Source organism: Podarcis gaigeae (assembly GCF_964106915.1).
Source record: "Podarcis gaigeae genome assembly, chromosome: 16".
Lineage (NCBI taxonomy): Eukaryota > Metazoa > Chordata > Lepidosauria > Squamata > Lacertidae > Podarcis > Podarcis gaigeae.
Genome location: NC_139693.1, coordinates 799456 through 819549, shown reverse-complemented (window position 1 = coordinate 819549; position 20094 = coordinate 799456). Strand labels below are relative to the sequence as shown.

At 51.7% G+C, this 20094-nt stretch overlaps 1 protein-coding gene across 6 annotated transcripts in view; it reads left to right on the top strand.

The window, feature by feature from the left end:
- The window catches only part of ARHGEF11 (Rho guanine nucleotide exchange factor 11), a 63971-nt gene that overhangs the window by 18192 nt on the left and 25685 nt on the right, over positions 1-20094 (top strand). For 4 of the 6 annotated variants that reach the window (XM_083715482.1, XM_083715485.1, XM_083715487.1 and 1 more), the window contains 18 exons: positions 2371-2403; positions 3404-3418; positions 4400-4491; positions 4700-4798; positions 5401-5450; positions 5886-5943; positions 7509-7687; positions 7797-7868; positions 9789-9908; positions 11086-11137; positions 11911-11987; positions 12094-12231; positions 12675-12749; positions 14096-14197; positions 16004-16102; positions 16259-16301; positions 17905-18001; positions 19404-19526. In XM_083715482.1, coding sequence (XP_083571608.1) covers positions 2371-2403; positions 3404-3418; positions 4400-4491; positions 4700-4798; positions 5401-5450; positions 5886-5943; positions 7509-7687; positions 7797-7868; positions 9789-9908; positions 11086-11137; positions 11911-11987; positions 12094-12231; positions 12675-12749; positions 14096-14197; positions 16004-16102; positions 16259-16301; positions 17905-18001; positions 19404-19526 — 1524 coding nt within the window. The remainder of the gene's footprint in view (positions 1-2370; positions 2404-3403; positions 3419-4399; positions 4492-4699; positions 4799-5400; positions 5451-5885; positions 5944-7508; positions 7688-7796; positions 7869-9788; positions 9909-11085; positions 11138-11910; positions 11988-12093; positions 12232-12674; positions 12750-14095; positions 14198-16003; positions 16103-16258; positions 16302-17904; positions 18002-19403; positions 19527-20094) is intronic. The other 2 variants (XM_083715484.1, XM_083715486.1) reach the window with 2 other exon arrangements.

Genomic DNA, 20094 nt, shown 5'->3' with positions numbered 1-20094 from the left:
ATTCCTGGCCTCCGGGCTCAAACCACAGATTGCTGGAAGACTTTGCAAAAAACCCTCTCCTGCTTCTGTCAAAGTCTCTTGTGTCCAGATCTCAGAGCCAACCCAGGCTGGCAGACCCTTGGCGTTTTGGGCAAAGGGATCCATTCCCTTTCCTGTGCCTCCAGAGCAGACCCAAAGAGAGGTTTTGAGGTTGCTGGTCGTTGCTGCCTTTGTTGCTGGAGACTAGCCTTACCCAACCCAGTGCCCTCCAGGTGTTCTGGACTTGCAAGCCCCAGCCAGCCCTGGGGCTGAGGGTGGGTGTATAGCTGCGCTAGTTTTGACCTGCAGACCAGCCAAGCTGAATGTTGGCAGGTTCAGAACAGATAAAAGAAAGTCTTTCCCTGCGCAGCACACAGTTATAAACGATGGAACTCCCTCCTGATGGGTGGCGTGAAAAGAGGATTGGGCAAATTCATGGGTGAGGAGAAGGCTCTCAATGGCTACACTGATGTGCAGTCAGACCTTCGGGTTGAAGTTGCTTCAGGCTGAGCGTTTTTGGGTTGCGCTCTGCAGCGATCCAGAGGTAACGGAACATGTTGCTTCCGGGTTTCACCGCTGGCACATGTGCAGATGCTCAAAATGACATCATGCGCAGAAGCAGCGAATGGCGGCCTGCGCAGACGCGGGTTGCATTCTGCTCTGGAACGGATCCTGCTCACATCCAGAGGTACCACTGTATTTTTAAGCTTTGTTGGAAGCCACCCAGAGTGGCTGGGTACAAATAATAATAATAATAATAATAATAATAATAATAATAATAAAAAATTACTTATTACAAGCCACTATGGCTGAGGCAGAAATGCTTCTGCATAGCAGTTGCTGGAAACTGCAGGAGCAGAGAGTGCTGTGGTGCCCGGGTCCTGTTTGCGGGCTTCCTATAGTCACCTGGTTGTTGGCCACTGTGAGAACAGGATGCTGGATTAGATTTGCCGCCTTTGGCCTGATCCACGAGCGCTTATCTTAAGTTCTCCCGAATCACTGTGACCAGGCTTTCTTCCTGCGCTGTGTTTGATGGTTGCTGTGTGTGGTGGCCCTTGGCTTCTCCAGCCTGGTGCCCTCCAGATGCTTCGGACCACAACTCCCATCACTGCCACTCCCTGCTTCCAGCCAGTGCTTGAGATGCAGCCCAATGCATGGCTCCTTTTTTCTGCAGTGCAGGAGAATGTGAAACTGAGCTGCTTTGCAGCAGTTCATGCCTGATCTTGCAGAGATCTTGCCCAGTGGACAGAAGTAGCAATTAGAAAAATGGTGTGTTGAGCTGCCTTAAACATCCCCCCCCCCAAAAAAAAATCCTTACACCGTAGACATGTGTGGTTACTTCAGTACTGGAATAAACAACAGCTGTGGATCTTGGTTTTGCAGGGGCCTAACTGTATGTTGTGTTAATTGAGTGTCGGGAAACAGTAAGGGGTGTGTGTGTGTGTGTGAGAGAGAGAGAGAGAGAGAAGTGTAAACAAGGAACCTGCACATGTTCAGAGGCATTTTGGCTGTCAGTCTGGTTTTAAATACAGTGGTACCTTGGTTTAAGAACAGTTTATTTTACAAACAACTTGGATTGAGAACACTGCAAACACAGAAGAAGGTGTTTTGGTTTGTGAACTTTGCCTTGGAATAAGAACATTTCGCTTCCTGTTGAGTGTGTTCCATTTGTAAATTGAGTTTCCTGCTGCTATGGGAAAGCACGCCTTGGTTTAAGAACGCTTTGGTTTAAGAACGGACTTCCAGAATGGATTAAGTTCGTAAACCAAGATACCACTGTAGTTGGTTAATTCCTTTGTAAAGGGAGCATTTCCTTTAGAGCAGGGCTTGGAGGGGCATTTGTGGCCCTTGGCACTCTCTCTCTCTGGCCCTCAAGACTCTTCCTAGGCCACGCCTCTGACTATCCCTGCTTTGCGCCCTCCTTGGGTGTTTTGCCTCGCCTGAATTGTGGCCTTGAGCTCTCCTAATGCTTCTTGCTGGCCTGGATGGAGTGTGGCTGTGAGTGTGTGTAGAAAATAGGCTACTCCACACATGTACAATTTAAAAGCATTGCTATGCCTCTGGCCCTTCCCACTGCTGCTGTACGGCCCTTGGAAGATTGCCCAGAAAGAAATGTGGCCCCCAGGCTGGAAAAGGAGCTTTTCCTGAAAGCAAAGGGATTGGGGCCTTTGAGCCTGGAGTCCTGGAAGCTGCTGTGTTTTGTGGTTGTTGTGGCCTTTTCATCTCTCTCTCTCTCTCTCTCTCTCTCTCTCTCTCTCTCTGTTTCCCTCACGCTCTCCTCTGGCCTTGCCTGGTCTCTCTGCCAACCCCTGTCTTTGGTGTCAATTTCTGTCTTCCCCTCCTTTGCAACAGACCAGCCAGTAAAAAGCACCCTCACCTGCCCAGGTAAGATGGGAGCAGCTGGGATGCAGAACGATTTGGGGCAGGGATGGGGGGGGGACTGGCTGGGCTCCCAGCTCCCACCAGCCCCCCTCCAATGGTCAGGGGTGAGGATGATGGGAGATGGAGTTCCAGCAACATCTGGGTCAGCCACAGATGTTCCCTCCTCCCTGCTTTATGATGTGTAGCAACTGTGGGTGTTGTTATTATTTTTAAACATCATCTCTGTTTGTGGCCTGGTGCTTTTGGCTCTCTCATACGACCCCCTGAAAGCCCAATATTTGACTTGAGGTGTGAGTCTCTCTCTCTCTCTTCCCTAAAGTGACCTCTTGACCATCAGTTACGCAGATCTCAGAGCATGCATTTAGCAATTGGCTTCATTTGACTAGATGTGTATTTCCCCCCAGAGCTCAGCAGGTATTGGCTGTTTGGAATGGGGAGACAGGGTTGGGGCCAGAAGTGGCTTTGAGGAAGGGGTGCCCTTGATGAGGAGGAGGGACCTCGGGTTCCATGTTCTTTTCGGGACAGGGGTGTGGAAGCTGCGACCCCTGCCCCATGCGGCTGGCGGGAGGGCCAGTGGGCAGAACACCTGCTTTGCATGCAGAAGGTCCCAGGCTCAGTCCCCAGGTGGGGCTGGGAGATACAATGGGAGGCCATGGCCAGTCCAGGTCGACAGTCCTGAGCTGGATGGAGCAATAGCCTCTCTGCATAAGTCAGCTTCCTCTGTTCCAACGGTTGGCGGACGATCAGGATGTTGGGTGTTGGAATTCCAGAAACATGGGAAGGGGGCTGTTTATGATCATAGCTCTGGGGGTCTTTGGGGAGCAACTGAAGTGGGCAGGTGCAGTGGTCCCAGCCCAGCAGCAGGGTCCTTTGGCCGTGGTTTTAAATCCGCCAGCACAGAGCTGATGAGAGGGGAGCAATCGCCAGACATAACTCTTCCACTGTTGTCTGTTTTTGTCTGTCTCTCCACCCATCGCTGCTTTGTCTTGTGTCCTTTCATCAGCCCCATTGCAGCCTGGTAAGATGTCAGACGTTCCTCTGCCTCTTGCTGTGTGTGTGTGTTTGTGTGTGTGTGTTTAACGTGGCTGCTTGCACGCCCTCCCCCTCCTCCCCCTCATGTTGTCACACGTTCATGGCTCCTTGACCCCTCCACCACTGGCTGTCCATGTAAAACCACCAGGCACGGCATCCCTCAGAAGTGTGTGTGTGTGTGTGTGTGTGTGTGGTTGCCCCTTCCGCTTTTCACTGGTCTTTGAAGTCCGCTCCATTGCATCAACTCCCTGTGGGGTTTGGCCATGGATGCTGGGGTGGCCTTGGTTGTCCCTGGGGGCCAGGCCTGGCCAGGCCAGAGGCAGAAAACAGCAGGGAAGGGCAGCCGTGGGCCACAGGAGGTCAGAGGGAAAGCAGAGGTTGAAGGTGACCATCCCTCAGCTGGTTGCCTTGCTGGCCATTCCTAATGGCCCCACGTGGCTCAGAAACCTCCATAAAGGACCAGGAATCCTCAGCTGCCTTGCGATGGCCTGGCTGGTGATCTCAAGGCTCTGTGGGCCGGCCTGAGGGCATCTTGAACCTCCTTGCATCTTGGGGTACCCGCTTCCATCTTCTGCTCTTGGGGCAGCAGTGAGAGGAGAAGCGTCGGCCCCAGCGATGAAAACCTCACGGTCCCTATTTCCACATGGGCTGGTGGATTTCCTGCAGCGTTGAGGAGAGCTTAGTGCTGAATTTAAGGGAGCGGGGATTCTGCTCAGGAGGAACGGCGTCTGCTTATTACAAAGTACGATGTTCCTATTTGTCTCACGTGTCCTCAGCCGAGGTATATACAATGGGTCAGAAGTGGCCTGTTGCAGCCGTGGCCAGCCAGATGTGGACTGCAACTCCCACCACCCCGAAACATCTGGTGGGCGCTAGGTTGGCAGTCGCTGGCTTGCTGCAACCTGCTCCCAGTTGCTTTCCTCCTTCTCTCAGTCCCTTCCTTCTCTCCCTCTCTCTCTCTCTGCAGGTTGAGCAGCCTGTCTTCCCTGGGCGACTCGGCTCCAGAACGGCGCTCTCCTGGCCACCGCCGTCAGCCATCTGACTCCAGCGAAACAACAGGTGAGCCCTTTTTTCTCCTGGGGGAGAGGCGGGAAGACAGGCAGCAGCAGCAGTGAGGGGCTTCCTGGTCGCCCTTGGCTGCTTCTCAGAGTCCGTTCCCCCGGGAAGCCTTTCAGTGCCTCGGCTCTTGAGCAGGCTGGCTCTTGCCTGAACTTGGTGGAGGAACAGCATAATAAGCCTTGGTCTTCTGTTTTCTTCCTCCTCCAAGGTTTGGTCCAGCGTTGCGTCATTATCCAGAAAGACCAGCATGGCTTTGGCTTCACCGTCAGTGGGGACAGGATCGTCTTGGTGCAATCTGTACGGCCAGGTGAGCAGTGTGGGGAGTTGGGGGGGTGGGCTTTGGGCCCTGGCCTCTGCTCATATGGCCCTGCCTCCTTCCCCTGACTCAACCCTCCACAGAACCAGGAACTGAATTTAACTTGGAAAGTGAGCTGGCAGTCTCTGCCAGTTCCCATCTGCAACATGGGGGCAATCATGTTGTCCTACCTTAAAGGACTGGTGTAATGACTGCAACGGTTTGAACGGTTTGATAATGGCCCGGTTTGAACATAACACTCCTGGCTCCACAGCCCATGGTTTTATAAGCTAGGAACCATCACCACACCTGTACACACAGCCCTCTCTTCACACAGTGGCTTCCGTGCTTTGAACCTCTCCTGTTCAAAATCACAGTTTCTTTTTTCATCTGGAAGAGGGAACTATGGTTTAATGTCCATTTTAGAGCCAGGATCATGAACTCAAATCCAGCTGCGGTTTTAAGATCCTGGCTAGCAAAATAAACACCCAAATGGTGTGGGGAAAAATAAGAATAAAAAATACACAACACCTGCAGATTATTTATGGCATAATCTCAAAAGCCTGTCTGTCTGTCTGTCTCCTGTGTCGTGTTTTGTGCTGCTGTTTCCACAGGGGGGGCCGCCATGAAGGCCGGCGTTCAGGAGGGTGACCGGATTGTCAAGGTGAGTAGTTCTGAACTTACCCAGGTAGAAAAACAACCCCTTCTGCCATGTTCCTGAACACCTCCCTCGCCCTTGGGCAAGCGTCCCTTCCTAAAAATTACTGCCCCAGGAAACGTTTGCATCTCATTTGCTCCCCATCCTTCCTCCAAGGAGCTGAAGGTGGTGTCTGTTCTGTCTTAACCCCGTTCCTTCCCCTCACAACTACACCAGCCCGAGGTCGTCCAGCAAGGGTTGTGATGGATGAGCAGGGATTTGAACCAGCTGCTCCCCAGAGCAAGCGCCCGGCTGGCTCTGAGGCCGTGCCTGGTCTTGTGTGCCCTAGAGGAGACCTCCACCTCTCTTAAGATGGCGGGGGCATGTGGGGGTGCAGGGAGCCTGTTGTCTCTCCAGCACGACTCCCCCAGCACCCTCTGATTCCCTCTCTTCTTGTGCCAGGTGAACGGGACGATGGTGACCAACAGCTCCCACCTGGAAGTCGTGAAGCTCATAAAATGTGAGTGGGACATGCTGGCAGGCCCTGAATTAAAACACCGGCTTTCAGCCCTTCTGGGCAATACTGGGGGCAGTGTGCGCGCGCGCATGCCCTTGGCATGAAGGTTGGAGAAACTCCCCAGCAAGGGTACTGAAGACCCCCGTGGGCACATAATAATATAAATATAAATATAAATATAAATATAAAATAAAATTTTATTTATATCCCGCCCTCCCCAGCCAAAGCCAGGCTCAGAGCGACTAACAACAATAAAAATAACACAGCATTCTAAAATCAATTCATTTTAAAATCAATTCAAAATCAAATTAATGGCAACCATTGGGCCAGAGTTCTGTGAGGATTGCCAAAGGAGGGGGTCAGACTGTGCCTTGGCCAAAGGCCTGGTGGAACAGCTCGGTCTTGCAGGCCCTGTGGAAAGATGTCAGGTCCCGCAGGGCCCTAGTCTCTTGGGACAGAGCGTTCCGCCAGATCGGAGCCATGGCCGAAAAAGCCCTGGCTCTGGTTGAAGCCAGCCTAACCTCCCTGTGGCCTGGGACCTACAAGATGTTTTTGTTTGAAGACCATAAGGTCCTCCGTGGGACATACCAGGAGAGGCGGTCCTGTAGGTATGGGCATTTCTTTGGGGGACAGAAAAGGGGAACAGGCTAATGAAAAAATGAGTGCATAGTTACACTATGGAACTCTCTGCTGCAGGATCCAGCATTGCTTCTGAATGTTAGCTGCTGGAAACCTCAGGAGGGGAGACTGCTATTATGCTCAGTTCCTGCTTGGGGCATCTGGTCAACCACTGTGAGAACAGAATGCTGGACTAGATGGCCCATTGGCCTGATCCGGCAGACACTTCTTGTTGTGAAACGCTTTGTTTGCACACATTTTGCCTCATATCTCAGTTCTACAGACCCTTGAAATAATAATAATAATAATAATAATAATAGTAATAATAATAATAATAATAATAAATTTATTTATACCCCGCCCACCCCGGCCAGAGCCAGGCTCAGCGGCTAACACCAGTAAAATTACAATGAAAACATAATGGCAAGGGGGAGAAGAAGAAGAAAAAACCAATTTAAAATACGGGTTAAAATGCAATTTAAAATGCAGCCTCATTTTAATAGTAGCCCATAGATCAAAACCATAAGGGGAAGGAAGACATAAGGGTCAGACAGAGTCCAAACCAAAGGCCAGGAGGAACAGCTCTGTCTTGCAGGCCCTGCGGAAAGATATCAAGTCTCGCAGGGCCCTGGTCTCTTGCATTCCACCATGTCGGGGCCAGTGCTGAAAAGGCCCTGGCTCTGGTTGAGGCTAATCTAACCACCTTGTGACTTGGGACCTCCAAAGTGTTGTCATTTGTGGTCCTTAAGGTCCTCCGCAGGGCATACTAGGAGAGGCGGTCCCGTAGGTACAAGGGTCCTATGAATGAAATCTGGGGATTATGGTTCATTTGGTCTGGTGGCCGTGTGCCCCCTTCTCAGGGAAACGGGGACCGCCAAACGGCTCATGTTTTTAACACGAATCTTTCTGTCTTGTCCCTTCCTTACCTCCTCCCTCACTGCTCCCCCAAGCCGGTGCTTACGTCGCTCTCACCCTCTTGGGCTCCCCTCCTGCCTCCGTGGGGTTCCTGGGCTCCCAGCAGGATGGGCACCAGCCGGGGGCTCCTCAGGTCACACCTGCGTGCCCCCCTCCGCCCCCTCCGCCGCCACTGCCTCCGCCGCAGCGCATCACGGGGCCAAAGCCACTGCAGGTATGAGAGGGGGGTCCTGTGCAGTGGGGCTGGAGGACAGGGCAGAGGCTGCAGGCAGCCTTAACTGACCTCGCTTCCTCCCCTCTCTGGCCTTTTCGAAAACTCTTAGGATCCAGAAGTCCAGAAGCATGCAACACAGATTCTCCGCAACATGCTGAGGCAGGAGGAGGCAGAGCTGCAGGTAGGAATCATAGAATCGAAGGGTTGGAGGGGCCCTCCAAAAGTCATCCACTCTAACCCTCTGCAGTGAAGGAATCACAGATGACAGATGGTCCATCCAGGGGGTGAAGCGGGGCTCTGCTGGACCAGTCATGGTGGTTTTGCTTGCCTCCTGAGCCTGGGGTCTTGCCAGCAGCAGAGCAGTTCATTGTGGTGGAATGGGACCCCCTTCCTAGTTCGTTGCACTGGGCTCTCTTGTGGAGCCACAGTGCCCTTTTGGGCTTGTAAGTGCTGGTGGGGGATGCGGGTGGCGCTGTGGGTTAAACCACAGAGCCTAGGACTTGCCGATCAGAATCCCCGCGACAGGGTGAGCTCCCGTTGCTCGGTTCCTGCTCCTGCCAACCTAGCAGTTCGGAAGCAAGTGCAAGTAGATAAATAGGTACCACTCCAGCGGGAAGGTAAACGGCGTTTCCGTGGGCTGCTCTGTTTCACCAGAAGCGGCTTAGTCCTGCTGGCCACATGACCTGGAAGCTGTACGCCGGCTCCCTCGGCCAGTAAAGCGAGATGAGCGCCACAACCCCAGAGTCGGCCACGACTGGACCCTAACGGTCAGGGGTCCCTTGACCTTTAAGTGCTTGTGGGGTGGTGGGATACAGGCAGGACTGAGGCCTCTGGGTGTTGCTGGATTCCCTGACCATTGGCCATCCTGGCTGCTGCTGCTGCTGCTGGACGTTGGAGCCCCACAACTTGCCTGATCTCCCCCCGTTTGAAGCCAGCAGCCAACCCATGTTGTTGTTACTGCCACCCTCTTGCAAATTTGAGGGGGTTTTCTGTCTCTGTGCAGAAGCCAGCCCCTGCCCTCCTTCTCTCAACCAATTCTAACAGCTGGGATGGCAGCCATCACTCTTGTCAATTGATGATTGTGGTGTTTGCCCTCCTAAGGTGTGTGACATCATACTGGGTTCATAAGGAAAGGGTCAACTAATTGTAAAATGACTAACCAATGGGAACCCAAGGGGCAGAGTTAACTGTGTAGAAGGTTTAAGCACAACCTGGACGCAGGTGGCGCTGTGGGTTAAAGCCTCAGCGCCTAGGACTTGCCGATCGAAAGGTCGGCGGTTCGAATCCCTGCGGCGGGGTGCGCTCCCGCTGCTCGGTCCCAGCGCCTGCCAACCTAGCAGTTCGAAAGCACCTCCGGGTGCAAGTAGATAAATAGGGACCGCTTACCAGCGGGAAGGTAAACGGCGTTTCCGTGTGTGGCTCTGGCTCGCCAGAGCAGCGATGTCACGCTGGCCACGTGACCCGGAAGTGTCTTCGGACAGCGCTGGCCCCTGGCCTCTTAAGTGAGATGGGCGCACAACCCCAGAGTCTGTCAAGACTGGCCCGTACGGGCAGGGGTACCTTTACCTTTAGTTAGGGTGGTTGAGAAGACAGTCTGGAGTGAGAAGAGACAGAGAGGATAAATCTGTGGGTTGGGCTAGTCTGGTGTGAGAGAATTTGTTAAGAGGAGTCAGTCAAACAGTTGAGATAATCATTCAGAAGGTATTAGCAAGGTCTAGGCCAGTAAAGAAACTAAAGTTAAGATACTGACGGGAATATTATCTGAGTAACCATAAACTTGTTAATGTTTGTAAAATAAACTTGGTTTTTTGGTTCACTTTTAACAACTGTCTGGACTCAGTGTTTTACCAGAGAGTAACGGGTTGGTGGCAGCAGGGAAGCAAGCACAGTGGTGGCACAGGGATCAATAGACTGTTAAACGTCCGGGGACCCTGTGTGATCGCCACAATGATCTTGGCCAATGCTTTACGTTTTGCTATCCCTTTGCAAAATCTACTGGACAGCCTTGGCTCCCTGTCTGGGGGGGGGGGGGGCACCAGTTGGATCTCTCTTTTGAAAAAGCAGCCTCTAATCTTGGTGCCTGCCTTCCACCCTGGAGCAGCGTTGCTACGAAGCCTACAATCGGAATCCGGCTTCCCTGATCGAGGAGCAGATTGAAGGTGCTCGCCGGAGAGTCAATCAGCTACAGCACAAGATCCGCCAAGAGACAGGAGGGTTTCTGGTGAGTGAATGGCTGTGGGGGTGGGCGCTGTGTTGAGGAGGGGGCAGCGTGGACCGCCGGCTGCAGTGAGGATGGGTGAAGGTTGTGACAGGTTGAGCCTGGCGATGTTCAGCGGACAGTGGAAGTTGGTGCCGTTTGCCAACGACGTGAGAGTTCCAGGGTGCAATGCTCCTGTTGTGGCCGGCTGCCAGCCACACTCTCCTGCATCCCATTCTCCTCTCCCACCTGGTGCCTGGTTTTTCTCCCCCAAATTTCAGTTGGCACAAATATGCCAACAAATATGCCACAGAACAAATATGCTCAGTCCCCAGCGGGGAATGCATCTTGCCACATCAGGTTTTTGTCCCTTCTAAAGTAATTATTCTATAATGATAATAATGATGATGATGATGATGATGATGATGATAATAGTAATGATTAATAAATTTATTTATATCCCGCCCAGCTGGCTGGTCTTCCCCAGCCACTCTGGGCGGCTTCCAACAAAACATTTAAATACCGTAATGCATCAAACATTAAAAGCTTCCCTAAAGAGGGCTGCCTTCGGATGTCTTCTGAAAGTTTGGTAGTTGTTGTTCTCCTTGACATCTGGTGGGAGGGAGTTCCACAGGGCGGGTGCCACCACCAAGAAGGCCCTCTGCCTGGTTCCCTGTAACTTGGCTTCTCGCAGGGAGGGAACCACCAGAAGGCCCTCGGAGCTGGACCTCAGCGTCCGGGCAGAATGATGGGGGTGGAGACGCTCCTTCAGATATACTGGACCGAGGCCGTTTAGGGCTTTCAAGGTCAGCACCAACACTTTGAATTGTGCTCGGAAACGTACTGGGAGCCATTGCAGGTCTTTCTAAAATAATTCTGAAATGCCTTTGGAGAGCGTTACTGTTGCTCTCATGTCTTGCTTGTGGGCCTCCCAATTGGGGCACCTGGTCAGCCACCCTGAGGGCAGCTGGCCTGATCCAGCAGCAGCAGCCAGACCCTTCTTATGTTCAGAAGCAGTCTAGGTTCTTGGGGGCATTTGGTCACTGTGAGACCAGGAGGCGGAACTAGCTGTGCCCCCTTTGGAAGCCAGGCCCTTCCGATAGTTTTAGGATTGATCCCAGTGTTGCTTTTCTCCATCCTCCCTCCATTCTTACAGGGAGGGTCAATCTGATCCTGAGCTCTCAACCTCTTTGCTTTTCAGGATTCCACCACCCGGCTCTTCAGTGACTTCAGTGGCTCCCGAGTCACCGATGGTGAGTTGTTCTGTGGGACTGGATGCCTGGGCCAGACAGCCTCTGCACCTTCCTCCTTCCAAGCAGCAAAGGAGGTTCCCACTGATTTATGGGCCTTGTTTTCAGAAACGGTGTGTGTTTGTGTGTGTCAAGGGAGTCGGGGCTAGCTGAGCTTTCTCCCTTATTTGCTGTTCTACAACATTTAGGGAACATACTGGAAAAAACAAATTCCCTATGCATAGAAATGTGCAAAATTCATTTGCACATTTTCTTTATCCCACTCTTCAACCCAACACACAGACACACACACACAAAACTCTCCAGAACAGCTTACAAACAAGACAGTCTGTCTCTGCCCTGCTTCAGGCTTGCAATCTAAAAAGACTCAGCACCAAAGGAAAATGGGATTAGGAGGGAGGAGGAAATAAGCAAAGTCATGTGCTCATTGTTGGTTGAAAGTTCCTTCTGGGATGGAAGCGGTTCGAGGAGGAGGAAGCCCCAGGTGCAGAGGCAGTCTGTCTCGATTTCTAGGTTCTTAAGGAACTGTGTTGGCAGGATGCTGGACTAGATCATAGAATCACAGAATTCTAGAGAGTTGGAAGGGACTCCAGGGGTCATTTAGTCCAACCCGCTTTGACATGATTCAGCAGCAGCCAGACTCTCCTTATATTCTGGTATGTCCTTGAATCTCTCCTGCCAAATACTGACAGTTCGGAGGCCCCACCCCAAGTTTTCTTAGTTTCTGCCAGGGCTCTTAACTGTGTCGTCATTGTCCCCCCTTCTGCATTCTCCAGGTCGCCTCTCCTTGGACTCTCAGGACGGTGACAGTGGCATGGACTCTGGCACAGAGCGGTTCCCCTCCGTCAGCGAGGCAAGTGCGGAAGGGGCTGCTTGGGGTTCTGCTGCCTTGGGCTGGTAATGAAAGTGGGGTGTGGGTGTGGGTGGTCTCAGTAATGCAATTTCTCTTCCTGGAGCAGATCTCCCTGAACCGGAATTCGGTCCTGTCCGACCCCGGCTTGGACAGCCCCCACACTTCCCCAGTCATCACCTCCAGAATGTTCCAGCACCATCGGCGCCAGGGCTCCGACACGCCATTCTCCCCCTCCGCAGAACAGGTGAGGGTCCGGACTTCCTGCCCCCCCACACTTCCCCATTTTTAAAAGCACCCCTTGAAAAATTACCCCTGCCTCTCTCCCTTTTCTGAGCCTCTTGAGATTCCCAGCCCTTTAGCTGGGAGTTTGATTCTCACCCCCCCCCATGACCACAAGGGGGGTAGGAACTTCCATTTCATTGGGGAGGGGGCGTATTATTCTGGGTGGGTTTTTCCCTTTTCCTTTTCAGATTTCTAACAGCAGTAGTGAATACAGACCTTACCCATCAGAGACCATTAAATAGACATATAATAACACTAGCTTGCTCTCCTTCTGAAACTTCCATTTTAGATAATGAAGCCGAGACAGAACTATTCTCCCCCCCCCCAAAAAAAAAACCCCAACAACTTGTGGGTCTTCCTCTGCAGTTTGTGATGTGTCTCACCCTGATAAATGACCTTTTGCAGGGCTCGGATCGGACGCTGAGGCCGCTTATCATTGGTCCAGAGGAAGATTACGACCCGGGATACTTCAACAATGAGGTAGTAACACCGTCACTGCCTCACCCATGCTTTCCTGGTTGGGGGGTGGGGGGGCGGTAACAGGCCTTCTAATAGTAGAGTAGGATGGAGTTGGCTGGTTGGCCAAGGCATCTCCTATTCAGAATTTTAAAATATTACTATTATTACTAATTTTATTAGCTTCCAGGTGCAAAATGCCTCTAGGAAACTTACATACACTATGTAAAGACATTTGTCAGGTTTAAGAATACAGTACCTCTCTAAGGCTACCCACCATGTCAGATTGTAACCCCTCAAAAGCCCTGGAGAATCTGCATGTCTGAATGGGACGCTGATAGGATACACCTTCTCGGTGGTGGCACCCACCCTGTGGAACGCCCTCCCACCAGATGTCAAAGAGAACAACAACTACCAGACTTTTACAAGACATCTGAAGGCAGCCCTGTTTAGGGAAGCTTTTAATGTCTGATGCATTACTGTATTTTAATATTCTGTTGTAAACTGCCCAGAGTGGCTGGGGAAGCCCAGCCAGATGGGCGGGTTATAAATAATAAATTATTATGAATATTATTGGTCTGATGGGATGTTAAGGTATGTGCCAGAAGGACCTCCCTGGGCAGAGATTGAGGGGAGAGGGCGCAGCAGGAAAGGCCAATATCTGGATCTCAGCCAGAGGCAGAGTACAGAGAAGGGCCTGATGATCATAGAATCATAGAATCATAGAGTTGGAAGAGACCACAAGGGCCATCGAGTCCAACCCCCTGCCAAGCAGGAAACACCATCGGAGCACTCCTGAAATATGGTTGTCAAGCCTCTGCTTAAAGACCTCCAAAGAAGGAGACTCCACCACACTCCTTGGCAGCAAATTCCACTGTCGAACAGCTCTTACTGTCAGGAAGTTCTTCCTAATGTTTAGGTGGAATCTTCTTTCTTGTAGTTTGGATCCATTGCTCCGTGTCCGCTTCTCTGGAGCAGCAGAAAACAACCTTTCTCCCTCCTCTATGTGACATCCTTTTATATATTTGAACATGGCTGTCATATCACCCCTTAACCTCCTCTTCTCCAGGCTAAACATGCCCAGCTCCCTTAGCCGTTCCTCATAAGGCATCGTTTCCAGGCCTTTGACCATTTTGGTTGCCCTCCTCTGGACACGGTCCAGTTAATGATGATGATGATGAAGGCAGAGTCCGGGCCGCCCATTAGGTATTGGAGGTCCTGAGCAATCAAGGGCTTTGCAGGACCAAAACAAGCACTTTGAGGTGGACCCTGGAACATAGAGGCAGTCCGTGTGGCCCCTGTGCCGGGCTCAGTGTTGTCGTCTGGCAACCACTGAGCGTGTTTCTTCTTCTTCTCTCTCCTCCCCGCAGTGTGACTCCCTCTTCCAGGATTTAGGGAGGCTGAAGACACGGCTGGCACACCTGGGCGTCTTCTTGCGCTACATCTTCTCTCAGGCTGACCCGAGTCCTCTGGTAGGATCCAAAGGGGGCTCCTTTCTTCCTTTTACCCTTCGCCATTCCCAGGGCAAGGGCCCAGTGGGAAGAGATGCAGGGAACATGCCACTGGGCAGTCTGGGCCGCTGCATGGAGATGGGGGGGTGGGGTCAGGGATGTGCCGGGAAGGGAGTTTGCTGGTGTTTGTGTCAGACTTTTTGCACCCAGCCTGTGTGCCCAAGCACAGGCTCTGCAGCAGGAAGGAAGGAAAGAAGCTAGCTAGATTTCTGCCAGCTTTTCCCCACAGGCATGAAGACCCAGATGCTTGTCTTTCAAAGGAAAGCCAGTCAAAATCAGGCCCCTGGTGTCCTCCATGTCAGGCATCAGGTACCACAGGGCAGATGAACCTATGTGTGGAATACGCTGGTTTATTATGGGGTCCTCGCCGTGGGATCACATTCACCTGGTGCTATGCCAGCTGCACTGGCTCCCGGTGGAGTACAGGATCAGGTTTAAGGTGCTGGTTTTAACCTTTAAAGCCCTATATGGCCTAGGACCCTCGTACCTACGGGACCGCCTCTCCTGGTATGTCCCATGGAGGACCTTACGGTCTTCAGACAAAAACATCTTGGAGGTCCCAGGCCACAGGGAGGTTAGGCTGGCCTCAACCAGAGACAGGGCTTTTTCGGCCATAGACCCGATCTGGTGGAACGCTCTGTCCCAAGAGACCAGGGCCCTGCGGGACTTGACATCTTTCCTACAAAACAGAGCTGTTCCGCCAGGCCTTTGGCCAAGGCACATTCTGACCCCCCTCCTTTGGCGATCCTCACAGAACTTTAGCCCAATGGTTGCCATTAATTTGATTTGAATTGATTTTAGAATGAAATGATTTTAGAATGCTGTGCTACTTTTATTGTTGTTAGCCGCTCTAAGCCCGGCTTCGGCTGAGGAGGGAAGGATATAAATTATTATTATTATTATCATTATTATTATTATTATTATTATTATTTATTATTATTATAAAACCCTCTGAATCAGAGGAGCTGCTCCTGGCATGAAGATTGGGGCCTGATGGTCAGCCAAGCAGTTTTCTAGTTGTGTGCCTTAAGCCTGTGTATAATGTCTATGTTCAAATCAAGATATTCCCAGCCCTCGCTGTTGCCTCAGACTTGGAGATAACTTTCTTTCTTGCATTACAAAGAGACCAGAGTGTCTTGTGAGCAGGATTCAATCCCTCTAAAAAGGAAGATGGCAACCCCAGAGAACCGCTGCTGGCCACAGACTTGGTAGATGGCAGCTTTCTGCCTTCCCCTTCAAACCGGTTCTTTATTTAGAGCCATGAGGACTGCAGCCTTCATTTCTGGAGGTGGTGGGGGGCACGTGCAGAGCATCCCAGGCCCAAGCCCTGACTTCGCCAGGTCAGGGCTACCCCTCCCTGAGAGCCACGGCTGCCAGTCAGTGTCGACAGTACTGACCTAGATGGGCCGTAGGTCTGACCCAGCAGAAAGCAGCCTCTTTGTAATTCTTGCAGCCCGTGAAATGCGCTTTGCTGTGGTTGCCACAGTTAGTTCCTGCTCGTGCGAGAATTGCGAAACACGCCCGCAATCCCACCTCCGTTTCCAGCCAGGCAATATGCCCCCATTTATCCTGGACTGGCATGGTGTCTTCCCTGGGGGCTCCCACGGCAACTCCATACCGGAGACGCCCTGCCAGGCCCACTTCCTCCCTCCCCCCTCCCCCCCCTTTCTCGGCTCTCTTGTGGGCATTTCCTCACCCTCTCTGTTCCCTCTCACCCTGATGTGTGTTTTTTCTCCTCTTCCTTCCTCCTCTCTCTCTCCTCGGCAGCTGCTGTACTTGTGCGCAGATGTTTGCCAGCAGATGAGCCCCAAGGAAGCCCGGGGACTCGGGAAGGACATTTGGAACATCTTCCTGGAGAAAACCGCGGTGAGCGATCGGGGGGCAGCCAGGGGCTTCCTCACTCCCCCCCACCCCACCCCCGGCCATATCACGTACCAGGTTGCACTGGTGTTGGGGGGTGTGAGAGGCCTTGAGAGGCCGGTGCTGGTGGGTCAACGCTGTCTTTTTCTTTCCCTTCCTCAGCCTCTGAGAGTCAAGGTCTCCGATCAGTTGTTGGCTGAGATAGGTGAGTTTGACCTCATGAGCAGAAGGGCTGTTGTGACCCTTTAAGGATTAGAAATCTCGGAGCAGAGGCATGAAGTGATGGCCTGAAAGGAATTTCCTTCTCTTCCCGTGTGCTCCTTGAGTCAAGTCTTGCCGTGGGCGAACGGATCAGCCCCAAGAACAGCCTGAAAGGTCACTGACCCAGAAGGGCCTTGAAAACAAGCTGGGCTTTGCCTTCACAAAACAAATGAAATACCTTGAAAATCCCTGAAATGAGAAGTACCATATTTTTTGCTCTATAAGACTCCCTTTTTCCCTCCTAAAATAAGGGGAAATGTGTGTGCATCTTATGGAGTGAATGCAGGCTGCGCAGCTATTCCAGAAGCCAGAACAGCACGAGGGATCGCTCTTATAGAGCGAAAAATACGGTAATTGACTAGAAATATTACCTTATAGAAATAAACTAAATAGGTTTTCCTATTTTTTCCTTAAACCTTTATTATTATTATTATTATTTAGTTTATTACTATAAGTTTATTTCTGTAAGATAATATTTCTAGTTGATTACTTCTCGTTTCAGGAATTTTCACGTTCTTTCATTTGTTTTGTGTAATTTCTCGGTTCTGTGACTGTCTTTTTTCTACGGGCTTCGCCTTCACGGCCAGAGGCAGCGATTCTTCTTCTACTCCATTGCTGGAAACCTCAGGAGAGCAGAGCGTGCTCTTACACTTGGGTCACGCTTGAGGGTTTTGGGGGCATCTAGTCGGCCACTGCGAGAACAGGACCGGATGTCCCACTGGCCTGATCCAGCAACAGGGTTCTTCCTATGTTACGTTCTTACTTGGGTGCTGCTGTGGTGCTCAGGACCTGCTGAGCATCCGGCTGGCCACTGTGAGGATAGGATGCTGGGATACCGTATTTTTCACCCTAGTTTTTAGGGGGGGGAAATAAAGAAAAAAAATATATTTTCCCCCTCCCAGCCCCCAGAACAGGTCCAGGAGCGACGGCAACATTGCACGCAACCTTGCTGCCGCTCCCAGAGCTTGTGGGGCTTGGGACGGGCGAAGCCTGAGCTTCCCAGCCCCCAGAACAGGCTGCTATTCGCAAGCCTTCGGAGCCCAAAGGCTTGCGGATAGTTGCCTGAAGCCCAGGGAGCACAGCGCCAACTCCCGTCGCGCTCAGAAGGCTTGCGGATAGCTGCCTGAAGCCTGGAGAGCGAGAGGGGTCGGTGCGCACCAACCCCTCTCGCTCTCCAGGCTTCAGCGAAAGCCTGCATTCACTCCATAGGACGCAGACACATTTCCCCTTCATTTTTGGAGGGGGGAAAATGCGTCCTACAGGGCGAAAAATACGGTAGATGGGCCCCCTGTGGATCAGCAGGCTCTTGTGTTCTTGGAGGCCGTAGAACGGGTGGGGGAGCACCTGTGGACTCCCACCTCCCATCACCATCAGCCAAGGCTGTTGGGTGTCAAGTCCAGCAGCACCTGGAGGGTCAGAGATGTTCCTCCCTGCTGTGAAGTCTCCCTCCTCCTGTCTGTAGAAGCCTCCAGGCCTCCCCCTTGTCACACCTTCGTAAGACTTATTTTTCTCTCCCTTGCCCCCCCCCCAATCCATGGCTCCTCCAGACTCCTGCCTGCGGAATGGGGAGGACGTCCGGAGCATTTTCCTAGAGGCCCAGGAGGCTGTCATGCCTGAGATCCAGGAGCAGATCCAGGATTACAGGTGAGGAGCGCAGATCCCCCAGTGCCTTGCCTGGCTGCAGCTGCTGCAAAAGTACGGTATAGGGAAAATTGGAAGTGGCAGAGGTGAAGGGGCTGGGGGTAGCGAGCCCGAAGGCCTGGGGGGCAGAACTAACACGCGCTGTATCAGAAGGGAATCAGGGGGCTCCTCCGGGGAAATAGTTTATTCAACGTTCGGCCTGATTCACTTGCCCAAGGCTTACATGGCGGAGGTGAGATTTTCAGGGTTAGGTCTTTCCTGAGCATTCGTTTGGATTGGTCTAGAGGGCAGTTTTGAGGCAATGAGCATTCTTCCCGGGTGTGGGTGTGGGGGTGTGGGTGTGGGTGTGTAGGTAGGTTGGTGGTTATACATCTTCCCATTAGCCATTTATCATCACACAACTTATCTATGCCTTTCCCTGTTACTTTCCAAATCACGAAAATAGAATTCCTACGAAGTGCATTTGTGTGCTGATTGATTCATTTAATCTGTAGAGGAGCGGCAAGGATCCTAATTGCTAAAAACTGGAAAAAAGAAACTGTGCCAACAAAAAAGGAATGGCAAGACAAACATTGAACTGGCTGGATTAACAGAGGCAATTAGAGATCAAGGGGAAAATGCAGAGAATACTTCACAAAACTGTGCCCTAAAATACATACCTGGACTTGTTTCGATTAATGTCTGCAGGAGACTTTGCGGATATTTAAGTTATAATTAGAAAAATCTTAATAATTATTCCTAAAGGAAACAGTTTATAAGAAGTAAATAAGGAGGCCAGATACGGGATAAAGGAAGTATTTTATTGGGTTGTTTGTATTGTTGTATGTTATGCTTATTGTATGTTATGTTCACGTTTAATGAGGTTGGATTTCTGTATTGGGGGGTGGGGGGGTTATGTTATGTTGTAAATAAAATTTCCAATTTTTTTTTTTAAATAATCTTTAGACTTCAGCTCACTTGTTTAATCCACTGCTCCAGCTTTGAGTAGTTTTGATGGGATTTTGTGTGTCTTACGTGAATCCCTTAGTTGGTACCCACTTCCACCTGCAATAGAAAGTTTTGTTTCGGGGTGGATAGTCCCTCGTGCAAGCAGGGATCCCAGGGGACAGGAAGTTGACAGCTGTTGCTTCTAGCCAGCTGGAGCTGTTTTAAAAAACAAACCAGTTCAGCAAATGTTCCCCTTCAGTGCTTTAAAAGAGAGCCCAAATTGAATGAAACAGCATCATCTCAGGTGTCACGTTGCTTTCCTCTGGGTCACTTGACTTTCCTTCTAGATCTTCTAAGCCGCCTTGAGTTCTGGGGAAATTGGGTCGGGGGCAGGTTAGGTGGGATACGGAGTTATGAATGAAAGATCAGAGCGAGGAGTGTCTTCATCCTGCCCTGGGACTCCTCTCTGGCCTTGCAGGACCAAGCGCACGATGGGCCTGGGAAGCTTGTATGGGGAGAACGACTTGATGGACCTTGACGGAGACCCCCAGAAGGAACGCCAGGTGGCCGAGAAGCAGATCGCTCAGCTTGGAGACATCCTGTGAGTGTGTGTGTGTATAATCTGAGATTGCACACCTGAGATGACTTTCCTGCAGCATTAATGTGTCTGTTTACAGTACGTGGGGACGTGGGGGGCGCTGTGGGTTAAACCACAGAGCCCTAGGACTTGCCGATCAGAAGGTCGGCGGTTCGAATCCCCGTGACGGGGTGAGCTCCTGTTGCTCGGTCCCTGCTCCTGCCCACCTAGTAGTTCGAAAGCACGTCAAAGTGCAAGTAGATAAATAGGTACCACTCTGGCAGGAAGGTAAACGGCGTTTCCATGTGCTGCTCTGGTTCACCAGAAGCGGCTTAGTCCTGCTGGCCATATGACCCGGAAGCTGTACGCCGGCTCCCTCGGCCAGTAAAGTGAGATGAGCGCCGCAACCCCAGAGTCTGCCACGACTGGATCTGATGGTCAGGGGTCCCTTTACCTTTATACAGTATGTGTGTGTCAGGGGCTGACCTGGCAGGGGCTCCCCGCCACCCCCAGCCTTGCAAGGCTCCAGATATCATATAGGAAACTTTCTGGAACTCCTTGCCTGTTGCTCTGCTCAACATCTGCTCTAGGA